Source organism: Morone saxatilis, unplaced genomic scaffold (genome assembly GCF_004916995.1).
Source record: "Morone saxatilis isolate NCDOM2014 unplaced genomic scaffold, NCSU_SB_2.0 Contig16, whole genome shotgun sequence".
NCBI lineage: Eukaryota > Metazoa > Chordata > Actinopteri > Moronidae > Morone > Morone saxatilis.
Window position 1 is genome coordinate 6,268,033 of NW_023339718.1, and position 13,904 is coordinate 6,281,936.

At 44.3% G+C, this 13,904-nt stretch overlaps 1 protein-coding gene across 8 annotated transcripts in view; it reads right to left on the bottom strand.

Annotated features, from left to right (window-relative positions):
- The window catches only part of mef2cb (myocyte enhancer factor 2cb), a 72,798-nt gene that overhangs the window by 8,516 nt on the left and 50,378 nt on the right, over positions 1–13,904 (bottom strand). For 3 of the 8 annotated variants that reach the window (XM_035657912.1, XM_035657911.1, XM_035657913.1), the window contains 4 exons: positions 6,801–6,944; positions 6,482–6,619; positions 3,705–3,885; positions 2,797–2,844 (listed from right to left, as the gene is read on the bottom strand). In XM_035657912.1, coding sequence (XP_035513805.1) covers positions 2,797–2,844; positions 3,705–3,885; positions 6,482–6,619; positions 6,801–6,944 — 511 coding nt within the window. The remainder of the gene's footprint in view (positions 1–2,796; positions 2,845–3,704; positions 3,886–6,481; positions 6,620–6,800; positions 6,945–13,904) is intronic. The other 5 variants (XM_035657914.1, XM_035657916.1, XM_035657915.1 and 2 more) reach the window with 5 other exon arrangements.

Sequence of the window (13,904 nt, forward strand, 5' to 3'; positions counted from 1 at the left end):
CACACACACACACAAATGAGAGGTGTGGTTAAACTTGTACATTTTACTGTTACTGAACAAATTTCTGATGTCCTGTTGTGGTCTAACAGGCGCACTCCATTCTATTCCCCATACACACACACTCTTCCGTTGCGGTTTGGCCAAATGTGCATTCAACCCTGAATTCTCCAACTGAACTAAGGTGTCACACTCACGCTTACAAGTTGTACAGATGGTGTGAGGTGCTGCCAAGACTGAGACACACATTGTTTGATCTACTGAACCTGACTTTTTTGTCAGTTCTTGTGTGTTCTTTTTAGCTTGTATTTCTGTGTGATTTCGACCAGCGATGTCTTATAGATGTACCTTGTATGTAACTCATTTGAGGGAGTAATTCGTGTGTGATCAAGGTGAGAGGTGACACAAGTTTCTTGTTAATTCCTCGCAGTGCTATGGTGAGCAGAGTGCTGATCGGGGCAGAGATGACAGCTGCATAATTGCACCAATGGAGGTGGGAGGATTTTTACAAGGCCTTGGTCCAGAGCTCCCTTCATCTGCTCTCTTTCTCTCTTTCACTCACGTTCTGTCTCTTTCCTCACCTCGTGCTCTCGCCCAGCCAGCAAAGGAGTTGACAGATTGAACACATACTGTATATAAATGAGCGAACATACACATGCACGTACACACTGCCCACAATATTTCCATAGAACGAGACATGATGACTCAGCCTTTCAGTAACATGCCCTATTTGCACTGGACTAGAATTACCTGGGGAACTCGCGTGATTTAGACTTTACCCCCACGTCTGGGTTTTGTGCGGCATATTTGCACAAGATAAACAAAAAGTCTGTGTTTCAATTAAATTTACAGGCCAAATCCCATGGATTATCTCCAGATATGATTGAAACATAGTGCATCTTCAAGCTAATGCTGCAATGAAAGGGAACTCTCAGGTTTGTATTTTGGGAAGTTCCAGTAGTTTAAGTCATGGAACAAAAATGGACCTTGCCTTGTTCCCTTTTAAAAATGGAGAAGGATTTTGTGTTTATTTCCACTTCATAATTATTAATAAGTAACATTTAAAATGTTAATAATGTTATATATATATATATATAAATATCATAAAAAAGAAGAAAACAAATATATCTGTACAATTGACTGAGATTACAATTCACACTAAATCCAAAATATCAGAAGACCTTTCTTTGGTAAAATAGGGTAGGTAATCAGCAGTGGAATTATAACTTTACAAATTGGGGACTTGGCAGACTCTTACAGGATTAAGAGACAAAAGACTTCTGCAATCCCTCTAAAGTACAGGAGGACCCCAGGTAATGTTAATTCCATGTGATTTGGGCTTTAAAAGCTGTAATTTTCTCTCTTTATGGACAGTGGAAACATGACATCGGAGGCACAAAGGAGGTGTTGTGTTTATGTGCATGTCTGAACCACACGCACACCCACAGACACGCACAAGGCCCCTCCTATGTCACTTAGGCCACACCACTTAAGACACTCATCCAAGGGCCAGACAGCTACTTGTATCAGCTTATCAAAACTTAAGGTGAGGAGGAGAAGAACATTAGAACAGTGTCTGCGGTGCCACAGTGGCTAGGCCACCTCACACTGAGTCACTTAGGGGAACATCATTAAAATGGCTGACCAAGTTCACAGAACACTTCCATCTGTGTTCCCCCACTATTTCTACTTAGCACACATGCTTCTACCATCAGTGGATATTCATCACTGGGGTTTCCCCCCCACATGCTCTTAGTCTCTCCCCCTAGATGAGATTTAAGGGAGCTTTGAATGGAATCTTTTAGCTCCTACATGACTCTCTCCATGTCGTGTTTTTCGCCGCTGCTGAGCGACACACAGCTCTCACAGTGCGCCTCTGTTCCTTCGGTGCGGTGACACAAAGACTACATTTGAAACATGCTCTGCAGCACGCCGTCGACAGAACACACGCCACAACAAATGGTCCTGTTGTGTGTGTGATGAGTGACCAGACAGAGAAACCAGGCACTGACCCCTTGTGATGGAGCCCTAGGGGCCAGACAAGGCTGCCCAGCTGTGCTCCACTGACCCCCCCCCCCATCTCCATTTTTACACTGTACGTTGAGGCTGTAAAATTTAACCCTTAGACAGGAGTCTCTTTGCCATAAACTTGGGCCAGGCATGTCCTCAGGGACAAAGCCATTGACACACAGAAGCTAACACATAAGATTTCTTACACATGTTCCTGAAACATGGGTTGCTCCACTCTCCACTGGATCATTATGACATGGCGAGCCACTCCAAACATTGAATTAATTTGGTTGCAGACATATGCTAGCAGTTACTGGGTAGCATGTCTGTGTGGCAAAGCAAGTTGCTCAAAATTGGTCATTCTGAATTTACACCCAAATCCAAGACGAGGTAGGAATGAAGAGACGCCTCATCATTCAGAACTGAGAAAATTCTAACTGTACATTCAAAAGTCCTGTCAGTCAGTCTGCTGCTTCAGTACATAATGCAACTTTATTTCTGTTTCCCCCCACTTGTTCGACCATTTTATAGCTGAACGCAGGCAGGATGTGTCACAGTCCCAGCACTGGGCAAACATTCCCAGATGAACTCCACGACCACTAACATCAACACATCATGGACAAAATCTCCACTTGGGTTTGGGTTACTATTAGTCATGCATTTTATGGCCCAGAGTGGGTGAGTGGGTGCCGTGTATGTATGTGTGTGTGTGTGTGTGTGTGTGTGTGTGTGGGAGTATGTGTATGTGTTAGCAGACAACTGTGTGTGAGACGAGGAGGCCATTCTTACCAGCACTGGTGCCTGCGCCAGTGGTGAGGTCAGCACCCATGAGGCCACCTGAAAGATGAAAGAGAGAACAGAGCAAAAGAGAGAAAACCATTAGAGGATAGACACCCACGTAATATCCACTATCCCTCCTGTCTCTTACCTTGCTGGCCTTTCAGAAGCTAGCTCAATTTAATCACAATCCAATGTGCGTGTGTGTGTGTGTTTGTGTGTGTCAGTATATCAAATGTGTACTGATACCAGAAGTAATACTGCTTCACACTCAAATCTTAACACTCTGAGCAACTGGACACTGCGAGTGGATACATTAAGCTGACATCCAAGAAAAATGACACATTATTATTTTTAAGCCATGTGAGGTGGAAGAGTGGGAGGGTCCAGAACGTGTGCGGTTTGGTGTGGATGCTGCGAGCGCCAAAACTCATATTTAGTTTGTGCTGGCGCTTCTAGCATCCAGTTGTAATGACAGGGTGAGGGTGTGGGCAGCAGCCTTCAGACCAGAGGGACAGAAAAAGGACTTTGGACAACAATAACAAACCAACAGGCCTGATTGGCTTATGTCACCAGCAACTCAATGCCTATACATAGGGCCAGACATCCCATGTGTAGAACCTCACACTAAATCAACGAGACTGTGGGCTGGGACTTAATATGATATTAAATCATCAACTTACTTTAAACAAAATACTGAGCAGGCAATATGTGAATATATACCGGAGGGGGATGACTTTAGATTCATTCACTGGCTTAAGGTGGAATATTGCGGGTAGCTGTCATAAAATAAATTGTGCATTTTATGTGTGTGTCTGTTAGCGTGGCTGACAGGTACACACACAGCTGAGAAGATAGACAGATGGGATAACGGCATGTACATGGGTGCATGAGTGCGTGTAAGGTCTTGCCTGTATTACCTGCACTGGGGGGTCTGTGAGTAACTCCGGGAGACATGCTGTTTCTCTGTAGACCATGGTGAGCCAGTGGCAACAGGTTGTGGTTGCCTAGGGAACCACCAGGATGGCTGTAAATGAGATTGTTCTGGTTGCTAACGGGAATGGACACGGGCATGTCATAGTTCGATGGGGGCACGGCCTGCTGAGAAAGAGAGGGAGAAAGAGAGACACAGACACAAATTTGATTAGATACCGACGATTGCAGTGAGTGAACAAGCTAAAACAAGGCCTTTGAGTAAAGGAATGGACTTAGAAAGAGAGAAAGAGACATGACAATTCAGAAACACTCCAGGAACACAAAGGAATTTAAAATCCTTTGACTGTCAACAGTGTTACTCCAGAAGCAGTCAAACACAAAAGAAAAAAGAGAGACAGCCAAGTTCAAAAGGACAAATGGACAAGTAACAATAGAGAGCCATGCATAGATGAACAGTACAAAGAACAACCGCTTAGAACAAAGACAGAAATTATATGACAGTATGGATGGTGAAAGGGAGCACTGCACAAAAATATAAGGGTAAGCTTCTAGAAAAATCCTCCCAGAGTTACTCAAATTGCCCCCAAGATGATATATGGGTTGGCAACACACTGTCATTACAACTTGATCCAGAATAGGCAGGTTACTTTGGAGGCTACTAATATCTTTATGTCTCTGACACGATGTGACATTTGTCATTGTGAAGGCAAAAGGTTTATCTGAGGAAATATCGTGATGTGGTCACTGCATTTATATTCTCCAAGATTCATTCCTGGTTTATTACATTTATGAAATAAGAAGGCTATGGTTTACTGGGAATAAAGCCAATGGCATCCCACTGTTCTAAAAGAGCTAAAGATAATTCAGTCTGTCTTCACCTCACTAAAAAAAGGCTGCAGTATTTCTTGTAAAAGTAGCTTCAAGACTGGAGAACTGTCTACAATTAGGAATATTTTATTTTTCTGTCAAATGGAGCTAATGCAAAGTGTTTTTAAGTGGTAGACTCCGATCAGTCAGCAGTCTCATCAGGAACATGAGTAGAGGTAGCCTGCCGGCCCCGGGCGTCTAGTTTGTCATGTTTATTGTGTCACTTGGCAGAAGGGCTTAACCTTGGGAGTGCCCTGGAAGTGGTTGATCCTGCATGTTAGCTTTAGGAAGTAGAAAATAGGGCCCTAAATTACTGCCATGTGTCTCAGAGCCATGGAAGGAGCGCATCAGGGGGATCATCAGCCTGGCTTATGTGGAAGTGGGATATGTGCCTTAGCACTGCTTTCGTCTTCTTCAATTTTCTCCCTTTTGCTAATGTTCTTTTTGCAGGCCAAATATTATTCCAACGTACAAAGATGATTACGTTAACCATATTTCATTGCAGGCCTCGGCACGTTTCGCTTTTATTGCAACTTTACACAGGAGTGGGCAAGCCAAAAGCTATGGATGCTTTCTTTTATAACCAGTGAGGGGCTGTCTCTGGTTTTATTTTTTTTTTAAGACTTTCAGTAAATTCTTCCATATCGAATTCCTTGTTGGAGTTTTAAACCTCATGACTTGTCTGTGCGGTGGGGGAGAGTGGGGGAGCTGTATCTGTGAGCACATTTGCGTGTGCCCCATCGCTGGGTGTGAGGGCCCCGTCTGTAAGCTGTCCTTTAACTGGTGCCATCCTTCCTGTTTTCATTCATCTTCCTCCTCCGCCTCTCCCCACAGTCCCCTCAACAGTCTCCTGCAATCCTGAGGCCCAGTGCTTGGCAGCCACCCTGACCACACACTGAACTGCCACTTGTTGTGTGCAAAGCCCCCCCGCCAACACCACCACCCCTGCTGTTCCACCCCCATCCCCACCCAGCTCCGATCCCAAACCCACTCCACCCCGCCACGCCACCCCAGCTCACTAACCCCTGCCATGCTTCTAACCACATCTCCCCCTGCTCCACGCGGCTTAGACACTACTGTTCTTCGCTGAATTATCTACCATGGAATTATCTCTTTCTCTGTACGGCTAGAGCACTAACCATTCCAATATGTTTCTTTCTGAATAAAGGGTAGGCTCAGTTTACATAGAAAGCAGCCTTTATGTTGTGGTTTCTGGCAGCTGGTTATAGATTAGATACTTCTGTGAAATTAACACTATTTAATATAAATCAAGCAGCTGACATGTCTTGACATCTCTACGCCCATTAAAAAAGATGCTGTTCTAATGATGCTGTTAGGCTACTGAAGAATATCCCTTAAATTATTTCAGCAAGGACGAGAGATAATTGAGTTTTGTGAGGTACGGAGATAGGCTTAAGAGTGTTTGAATGTCTGCTACTGTTTCATTGCCACAGTGTCTGTCCTTGTTGCTGCGGGTGACTGAGCGCTGTGTTTTGGTGCAGGAAAAGGAAAAGCACATGCCGACCGCACCTCCCTTGAGAGCCAGGCAAGGCATTATGGGTAACGGGTTCAAGGAGGGAACCCAGTAAGGTTAAAATTTGTCATGAGAGAAAGTCTGCAATTACTATAGCAAAAATGCGTGCTAGTAATGGTTACAGTTATGTCAAATTAGAGGACCGTCTCTCAACTGTAATCAAGCAAAATCAAAGAACTGTCATTTCTTTCACTCTAAGTATACAATATGATCTCATTCTAGTTTTCCTCTCACTCTCACTTTGTGTATTTAGTCTAGTGGCAAACAATGGTGGTTAGCTGGGTTAGCTCAACAGTTACTGGCCAGTCAGCGTTTGGTTAGCCTGCCGAGGGTGCGGCATAGTGTCAACCCAGTACTTACAGGTATCTTATGAGTTTTAATCATGTGATCAAACTCCTCGTTAATCTGTTTGTATTTCTCCTCAGTGCGTGGGGTGAGGATGAGAGCAGACTCGAGCTCCGGGCTCTCGCCGCCTTTGTTCTCCTTCTTGCTCAATGCCTGCCAGGTCCCACAACCAGAGAGACGGAGACGGAGGGAGACACAGATGAAGGGACGGAGAGATGGGTGATGGCGAAAATGAGGAGACGAGGACGAAGTGACAGAAAGCATAGGGGACAAAAAGGGAAAGAGAGGAAAGAAAGGTGAGAGGAAGGCTCGGGGTTCAACAAGAGGTACTTACACACAGTCTCTGTCTGCTGATCATCAGATCAATGTCCTCGTTTATTTTCCTGTACTTGTCCTCGGACTCGGGGCTGTGGCCGACCGAGTCGTCTGCGTCGGGGTCTGGGCTGTCACAGCCGTTTAGGCCCTTCTTTCTCAATGTCTGCAAACAGAGCAGTTGCACAACATAGTTGAAGGGCGTTGGGGTAGGGAACAGTGACCCAGGTGAACCCAGGGGGGGACAAATGGTGATGAACTGTGAGGAGTAACCTGTTAGAATCGATCCTGACAAAGTCAAGTCCAATTAAAGGGAGTTTGGTAAATTATTTTTTTTGTTTATCTTCATTTATCTCAGATTCTCGTAGACAAAATTTTCTCTAGGAGAAAATTGGGTCTGTTTCTGAGAAATTGTTCTCCAAAAGATCTTTAACCTTTTCAATAAATCCGTTTGGCAGGCTCCATTCTAACCTCCATCCACGTGGGGTGACACAAAAATACACTGGCTGCTTTGTGAACAAGTAAACATGCAAACATTCCAGATTGCACGACAGATTTAATCACATCCAATAACAAAACAATAACAAATGATCAAACTCTTGACCAAAATGACAAATCATGGGACATTGAAAACCTCATAATTACACAGGAAAGGGAAAAGTCATAAAAGTAAAACACAATTTTATAACCATAATCATCAGTGGATCATGAAATAGAATTAAAATACAGTAGAGGTGCTCGAGTTCATGACTATGGTATATGTGCTATTAAATGTGGCAGTTTCTGTTTTGGCCACCTGATGGCCACCTGCCCCCATTAGAGTGGCCAGAAAACAGCTCCACGCTCACCACTCCCTCTGAGTGGAAGAGAGACGCAGACAAAGAGAGCGCAAGAAGGAGAGGGAGAAAGAGAGAGAGAGAGACAGAGAGAGCTGCCTCTGTCCTTTTTTAGATATTGTTGACAACCATAACAACAGGGATACGTTTCAGAGCACATTACTGCGTGTGATATCACGAGGGTATGTTTGCTTGAGCAAGTAGGCATGTACCGATAGGTGCTGTGTTCATTTGCCTCGTAAAGTGAGAGACAAAGACAGAGCAGGAGAGAAGAAAAGTACAGTAGCTGACAGTTAGAGATCTCATCAAAGGCACCCCCCCTCCTCCTCCTCCTCACTACCCCTCTTTCACTCTCTCTCTCTCACCAACCCCTCAGCCCCCCTTCCCACTCTCCTCCTGGCTTTAATAAAGGAAGATTAGTCTACAGGAGGAATATCACGGGCCTGCTCCTGTCTGTGCAGTCGTCGCTTCACACTGCGCTCTCCTACTTTCATCTGAAGCTCCATATCAGACAGACGTAATTAAATTTACTTTAGCACACCCTGTATTTGATGCTGATCAAGTGTGTGTGTGTGTGTGTCTCTGTATATGTTGTAGTGTGTGTATGTGTCTACTGGTGTGCGTTTGCGTGTGTCTATGTGTGGGAGGGGAAAGAGGGGAATGAGTCTGTGTTTGTGTGTGCATGTGTGGGTGTGTGAGAGTGGGTGTTAGCGTCAAGAAAAAAGAAAGAGAGACTGAGCAGCAGAAAGGAGGAAGATAGATGCTAAGATAAGTTAATCTCAGTGAACTTCTTCCTCTCATTTGTTTGTCTCCGTCAGTACTCACTCATGGAAGCGATACGAGTGCTAGCTACTCCATCACAACCAGCAGCAGAAGTGACAGGGAGCGATCTGGCTGCTTAGAAAACAAATAACAATCCAGTCATCTCTCATGTCAGCACAACAAAGGCCTGTTTTGAGTGTGGTTTTAGTGAACTTAGAGGGCTTCTTTTGTGTGTGTGATAACTGTTTGATTCCTGAGGCGTCTCGTGGCGAGGCAGCTACTGTAAGCGTGTCAACATTTGCTGGCTCTCCTCTTCTCTCTCTGAATCCTCACTTGGCCCCTAGAGTGGAAATCTGGAATTCTGAATTTGAAAGCGTCTCTCACATCTTTGACAGTCTTCAGGAAATCACACCAAACAAATCAACCAAGGCAATGCAGGAGATCTGACTTCTAACAGACCTACAGTGATTCAGGCACTCTTGCTCTATCTGAGGTGGATGAGTCAAAAGAACAAAGGGGTTGCAGAGGTTTAGCACGCTGTCTTTTTTGGCAAAGGCGTGAGATGTAAAACTTTTGCTGTTTCTTTTGTGTAGTTTCATTCTGGCCTTGGCGATGCATCATATCGAACTGACAAGAGCTGAACCACTGGCCTTTTTCCGTTCACATGAGAATGCACGCAATAAAAAAAAAAACAACAACTTTTCTTCCTACTTGAAGAGATTTCTACCACCTACCGCCACCAGCAAAGAGTGCATGAGAGATTCACTTCTATTCTAGGACGAGTAGCAGTGGGGCATTGCTGGGAGAGGAGAATGAGGGCTGGGGTAAAGGTGACACCCATATGGGGCAACAGAGCTGGTGGTCTGGCGTTGGGTGTTGATGGGGTGCATGGAGCCAGGGTGTGAGTGTTATATGACTTTGAAGCATGTGGCCCAAGCTTAGCTTTCCAGCAGGGCTCAGCACATTGGGGGTGCGGTATAAGGGCAGTATGCCACTCATTCCAGTTATGCCCACCTGTTTAAAGACATCACACCTGTTGCCAAAAGCTGACACACAACCCAACAACCAATCAGATCCGTTAGGGTGCTCATATAGCCATAGAAGGGCCTCTCACTCTTGCGCTCTCCGCCTCACCACCCTGCCGCCTTACACTCGTCACCCTATATATTTTCCTCCTCTCTAATAGCCCATTGCTTTATCTGTGTCCTGAATTTGTTATGTATTTCATGGCTCTGCTCCATTGAGTCACTGACTGCTGCTCCAAACAAGACTTTGAGTCTGTTATTCAGTGACATCATCACTATATAAGACACATCAAAGACATTTATAGATTTCAAAATGACTGAGAGAATAATGATCATTGGAAAAAGAGCTGCCACCCTTCTTTTGAAAGAAAGAGGAGTATGGGTATAGAGAGCTGGCATGAAAATAGAGTCTTTGGGGAATATGCTAATAGGATGAGGATTAAACAAAACACTTTGGTGCAGTTCACTCGTGCCAAGAATTTTATGCACAAAATATTCCCCCAAATTATCATTCTTATATTAAAATTATTCAATTTATCAAGTAACTAGGATTTTCAGTTTCATGAAGACATGCTCATTATTTTATTCTTACAAAATTACAGCTGCATAGACACATAGAACATTATTTAGTGACATTTTTCCCCATTAATTAATTAATTTAATTAATTTCCCCCCCTGTTTTTTCTATATTTCTCTATAGTTTTTGGAAAACAAAAATGATGGGAACCAAACAAAGTTTCCTGTACTGCAGTTTAACACAAGAAAGAAACCAGCTCATAAGAGAGAAAGATTGATGGGGGGGGAGGGGGGCTACAAACTACTACATGCTACAGACAGTGAGTGCAGTAAATGTGAGAGAGAAGAAGGAGAAAAAGTATGGCCGAGAGGAAAGACTGCAAAAAAAAAAGAAGCTGTGTATGCTTGCTTGGCTCTGTGTCTTTCTCTGTGGCCCCTTTGGAGGCTTGCTCCTAATTAAACTCCTTCTTCATGATGCTCCCTCATGACTCGACTTGTCACAGGGCCTGTGTGAAGCAGGCACAGCATAGACACGGCGTCCTACATATTTAGACACCCGTCTCATCGGTACCCTTCAGCTCTGCACCCTCTGCTAGGCTGGCCTAGACTAGGCTGGGCTGAGATGGGTTATGAGGACCACAGAAAGAAAGGCTAACAGAGGCAACCTGGGCTAGAGTGAGATAAGCAGAGGTTAAGTGAAGCAGACATGAGCTACAAGGGAACATTGTTTATTGCTTTGTATTAGTACATCTGTCAAACATTTGAGTTCTCTGGTGTTTTAACTGTAGGAACAAATCCAGGCTTCATAGTTTGGGGTGTGGGTGACAACTTCATGTAGCTCTTGTGAAAAACTGTGGAGGGTATTTGGGTGTGAATTCTGGGTGGCCCCAGGGGGTCTGCTAGGGACAGCTGACGCCTGCCCAGAGCTCCTGCCATACCAGGATCCGTCTGCTCGGCATTCTGCCACCCTGCTCACCCTCTCTATCCCTCTATCCATCTTTCTGCCCCCATCTTTTTGTCTCAGTCTGCTGCTCAGTCTGTCTCTGTCTCCCTACCTCTGTCCTCTTCCCCTCATTTTCTGCAATGCTACCACGTCTCAACAGAAGCTGAGTCAAAACATTGTTGGCTTGATGGGTACATCTTTATTTCTGATAGACTCGGGCTAGTTGATGGGTTGTGTTTGGAAAGAGCTCCATTTCTGACCATTCCCCTCTGCAGTTATCTTGGCAGTGGCTGAAGGGTACAACACATTCAATATTGTGTTTATGGCTATTGGCGACAGACAGGCCAATGAATGTTTCTCAATGTCTTCAACCCAATGGCTGACAGCATCAGTGCAAAAACACTCTACAAAAACAGCCAGTTTATAATAGGCCTTTTATATCTTTGCCAACGCTGTATGGTCTTCAGAATACACATACTATTGTAAGCAAAACCAAGACTTATGAAAGAAGATAGTATAGTACCAAGGAACAAAGAGTTTTCTCCAATAAATACAGCAGTTTATGGTTTTGCAGCACATTTCAGCAGTTGATGGAAAACAAGACGCTGACAGATGAGCGCAATATAAAAGCATTAATAACTGTACCACTTACAGTTAATCACGTTAGCTGTGCTGTTAAAAATATAATAAAATGGTACCGTAAGGAACAGCTTTGCCTGGCAGGGTCTCAGCCTCTGTTCGTCACAATGTTAAAAATTGTAGAGAACAGACTGATTCACTCTGAATATTGGAGATATTCCTTGAAGACACGACAGTGTGCACAGATCTGTCTTGAGAATGTGTGAGAATGTGTGTAGGTTGTGTGTGACCACGGGGTGCACCTCGATATGCACCACAGTCTTTTCAGTAACTGGTTTAGGACCCAAAAGTGAATCACAATGGAATTTAAAAGGGCTCCCAAATAATCTTCAAGAAAATGTCATCTAATGCTGGGGGCTACAATACCTAAAAAGGCTTTTTAATCCACACAATGTACAATGTACGGAATGGAATACAGCAGGGTTAACCTAAAAAAATGCACAATACGTTTTATTTGACTAGTCATTACGCTAACTTATAAACATAAGATTTAGATCATGATTGTTTTGGGGGGAAAAGGTTTGGGAAACCACAGGACGACAGGGAGCTCCCTTGCTTTTACCAATTGACAAACTCAATTTCGTCAGAGCAGATTGGTAAGGAGCAATGTGGCTCAGTGTCAGTAGGGGTGAGGCAGTGGGGAGAAACGTTGTCCCTTCCCATCACAAATAACAAGATGGAGGTGGTCATGAAGTGAGTAAGACCCCCCAGCACCACTGCGCAATAAGCACACTCAGGGTGGCCTTGCTGGCGGCAGGGATGGTGTAATAGTATGTTTGAGATGTGCTCTCATTCTCCTTATTTCTATTTCTTTTTCTGTCAGTCTGGCTCATTCTTACTTGCTCTCATTTTTGTCTCTCCCCCTCACTCTCTCTGTCTCCCTCGCTCACTTTTTCTTTCTCTCTGCTTTTCAGAGTGGAGGGAACATCAGAGGGATCAGGCTGGCTTAGCTTATTGGAAGCAGATGGCAGACCAAAGGCAAGAAGGCCACAGTTTCATGAAGCGTGGTTTGAACATGCCAGGACCATGTCGAGGGGCATGCCCATGGATGATGGCTACATGGTGTGTGTGAGTGTGTATGTGTGTGTGATTGAGCATTTGGGGGAAAATGGTTAATTTTGTAGGTTACCAATCTGAGGAACGGAACCCTAAATCACAGTCCGTCCCTGCCTGTTTTTTTTCAGTCATCATCTGTGTATCCCTATGCACTGGTTGAGACGACGCATCAATGACTATTCAGCGATTTGGTGGCTTTGAAGCCCCTTACTCTTTGTGCCCTGCTGCACTATAATCAGGAATCAAAGGCTGGAGACTGGAATCCATCATCCCTTGGCAAAGTGGTCGTGTGATCAGTAATAACGCTGGCTAACTGTGTAATTACTAGCTGTCTAGGGATTACTAGATTGACTACACAATAAAAAAGGAGTAAGAAAGAAAAAAATAGAGAAAAGTGTTAAGAGTAACTGAGGGAGACAGAAAGCAAGACATAAAGGGTAAAATGTGCAACAAGGTTCCTCCACATTTCTCCAAACTGTGGCATTTTGATGGTGCATGTGCTAAAATCACCATTAAGAAGAGCCCACTGCAGACGAGAGCCCACTCACAAACAGGCAGTCTTAGCTAGCCAGGACACAGCACAATACCAGATGGTGCAGTGTTTCCCATATGGAATAGACAAACACTAAGCACATGTCAGAATCCAACACTGTTTGCTACAGCAGCATCCCGGCCCTGGGAACAAAGTGGTCATTCAAACTAGTCACTACACTGTATAATTACCCAGATAGACATTATGAGACACAATGCCAGCTCAGTGAAACTGAATAAAGAGGGCACTTATGTCTGCACCCTCAACCTACCCATCTTTCATCCCGTCTACACTCCAGTTGCATAATACGTCTCTATTCAAATGAGAGGAATGAGAATATGTCTATATGTATTTTCTGATTCCATATAAAAATCAATTTGTCAAGGCAAAATTGTGTGAGGAAAACACTCCCATACTTGCTTTACACACTGTAATGCCATATAAGCAGTTTATGTAATGGCAGACATGTCACTATGTGACTGCATTGTGACATTACCAATAAAGCCTTCAGTTACATATAGTTATCATGAGATAGCAATGGTGTAACAGCCTGAGTAAAATGACTCCAGTTCTAGAGTGGAAATGGTTAAAACTTCAAGTCCCCCTCCAGCCATCCTCTATTCCTTCTTTGTCCCCCCACCAATCGTCACTTATCGTCTTTTGTCTCTCTGTCTCTTATCGCGTGGTGCCACAGCAGGAAAAGGGAGCCTGAGGGAGGCCTTGAGTAACAATGACCAGCCGGTTGACCTCTATACTGTGACCTTGAGTTTCCACACCCTGTCCAAAGCAGCAATCATGACAGGGGAGGGGGTGAGGC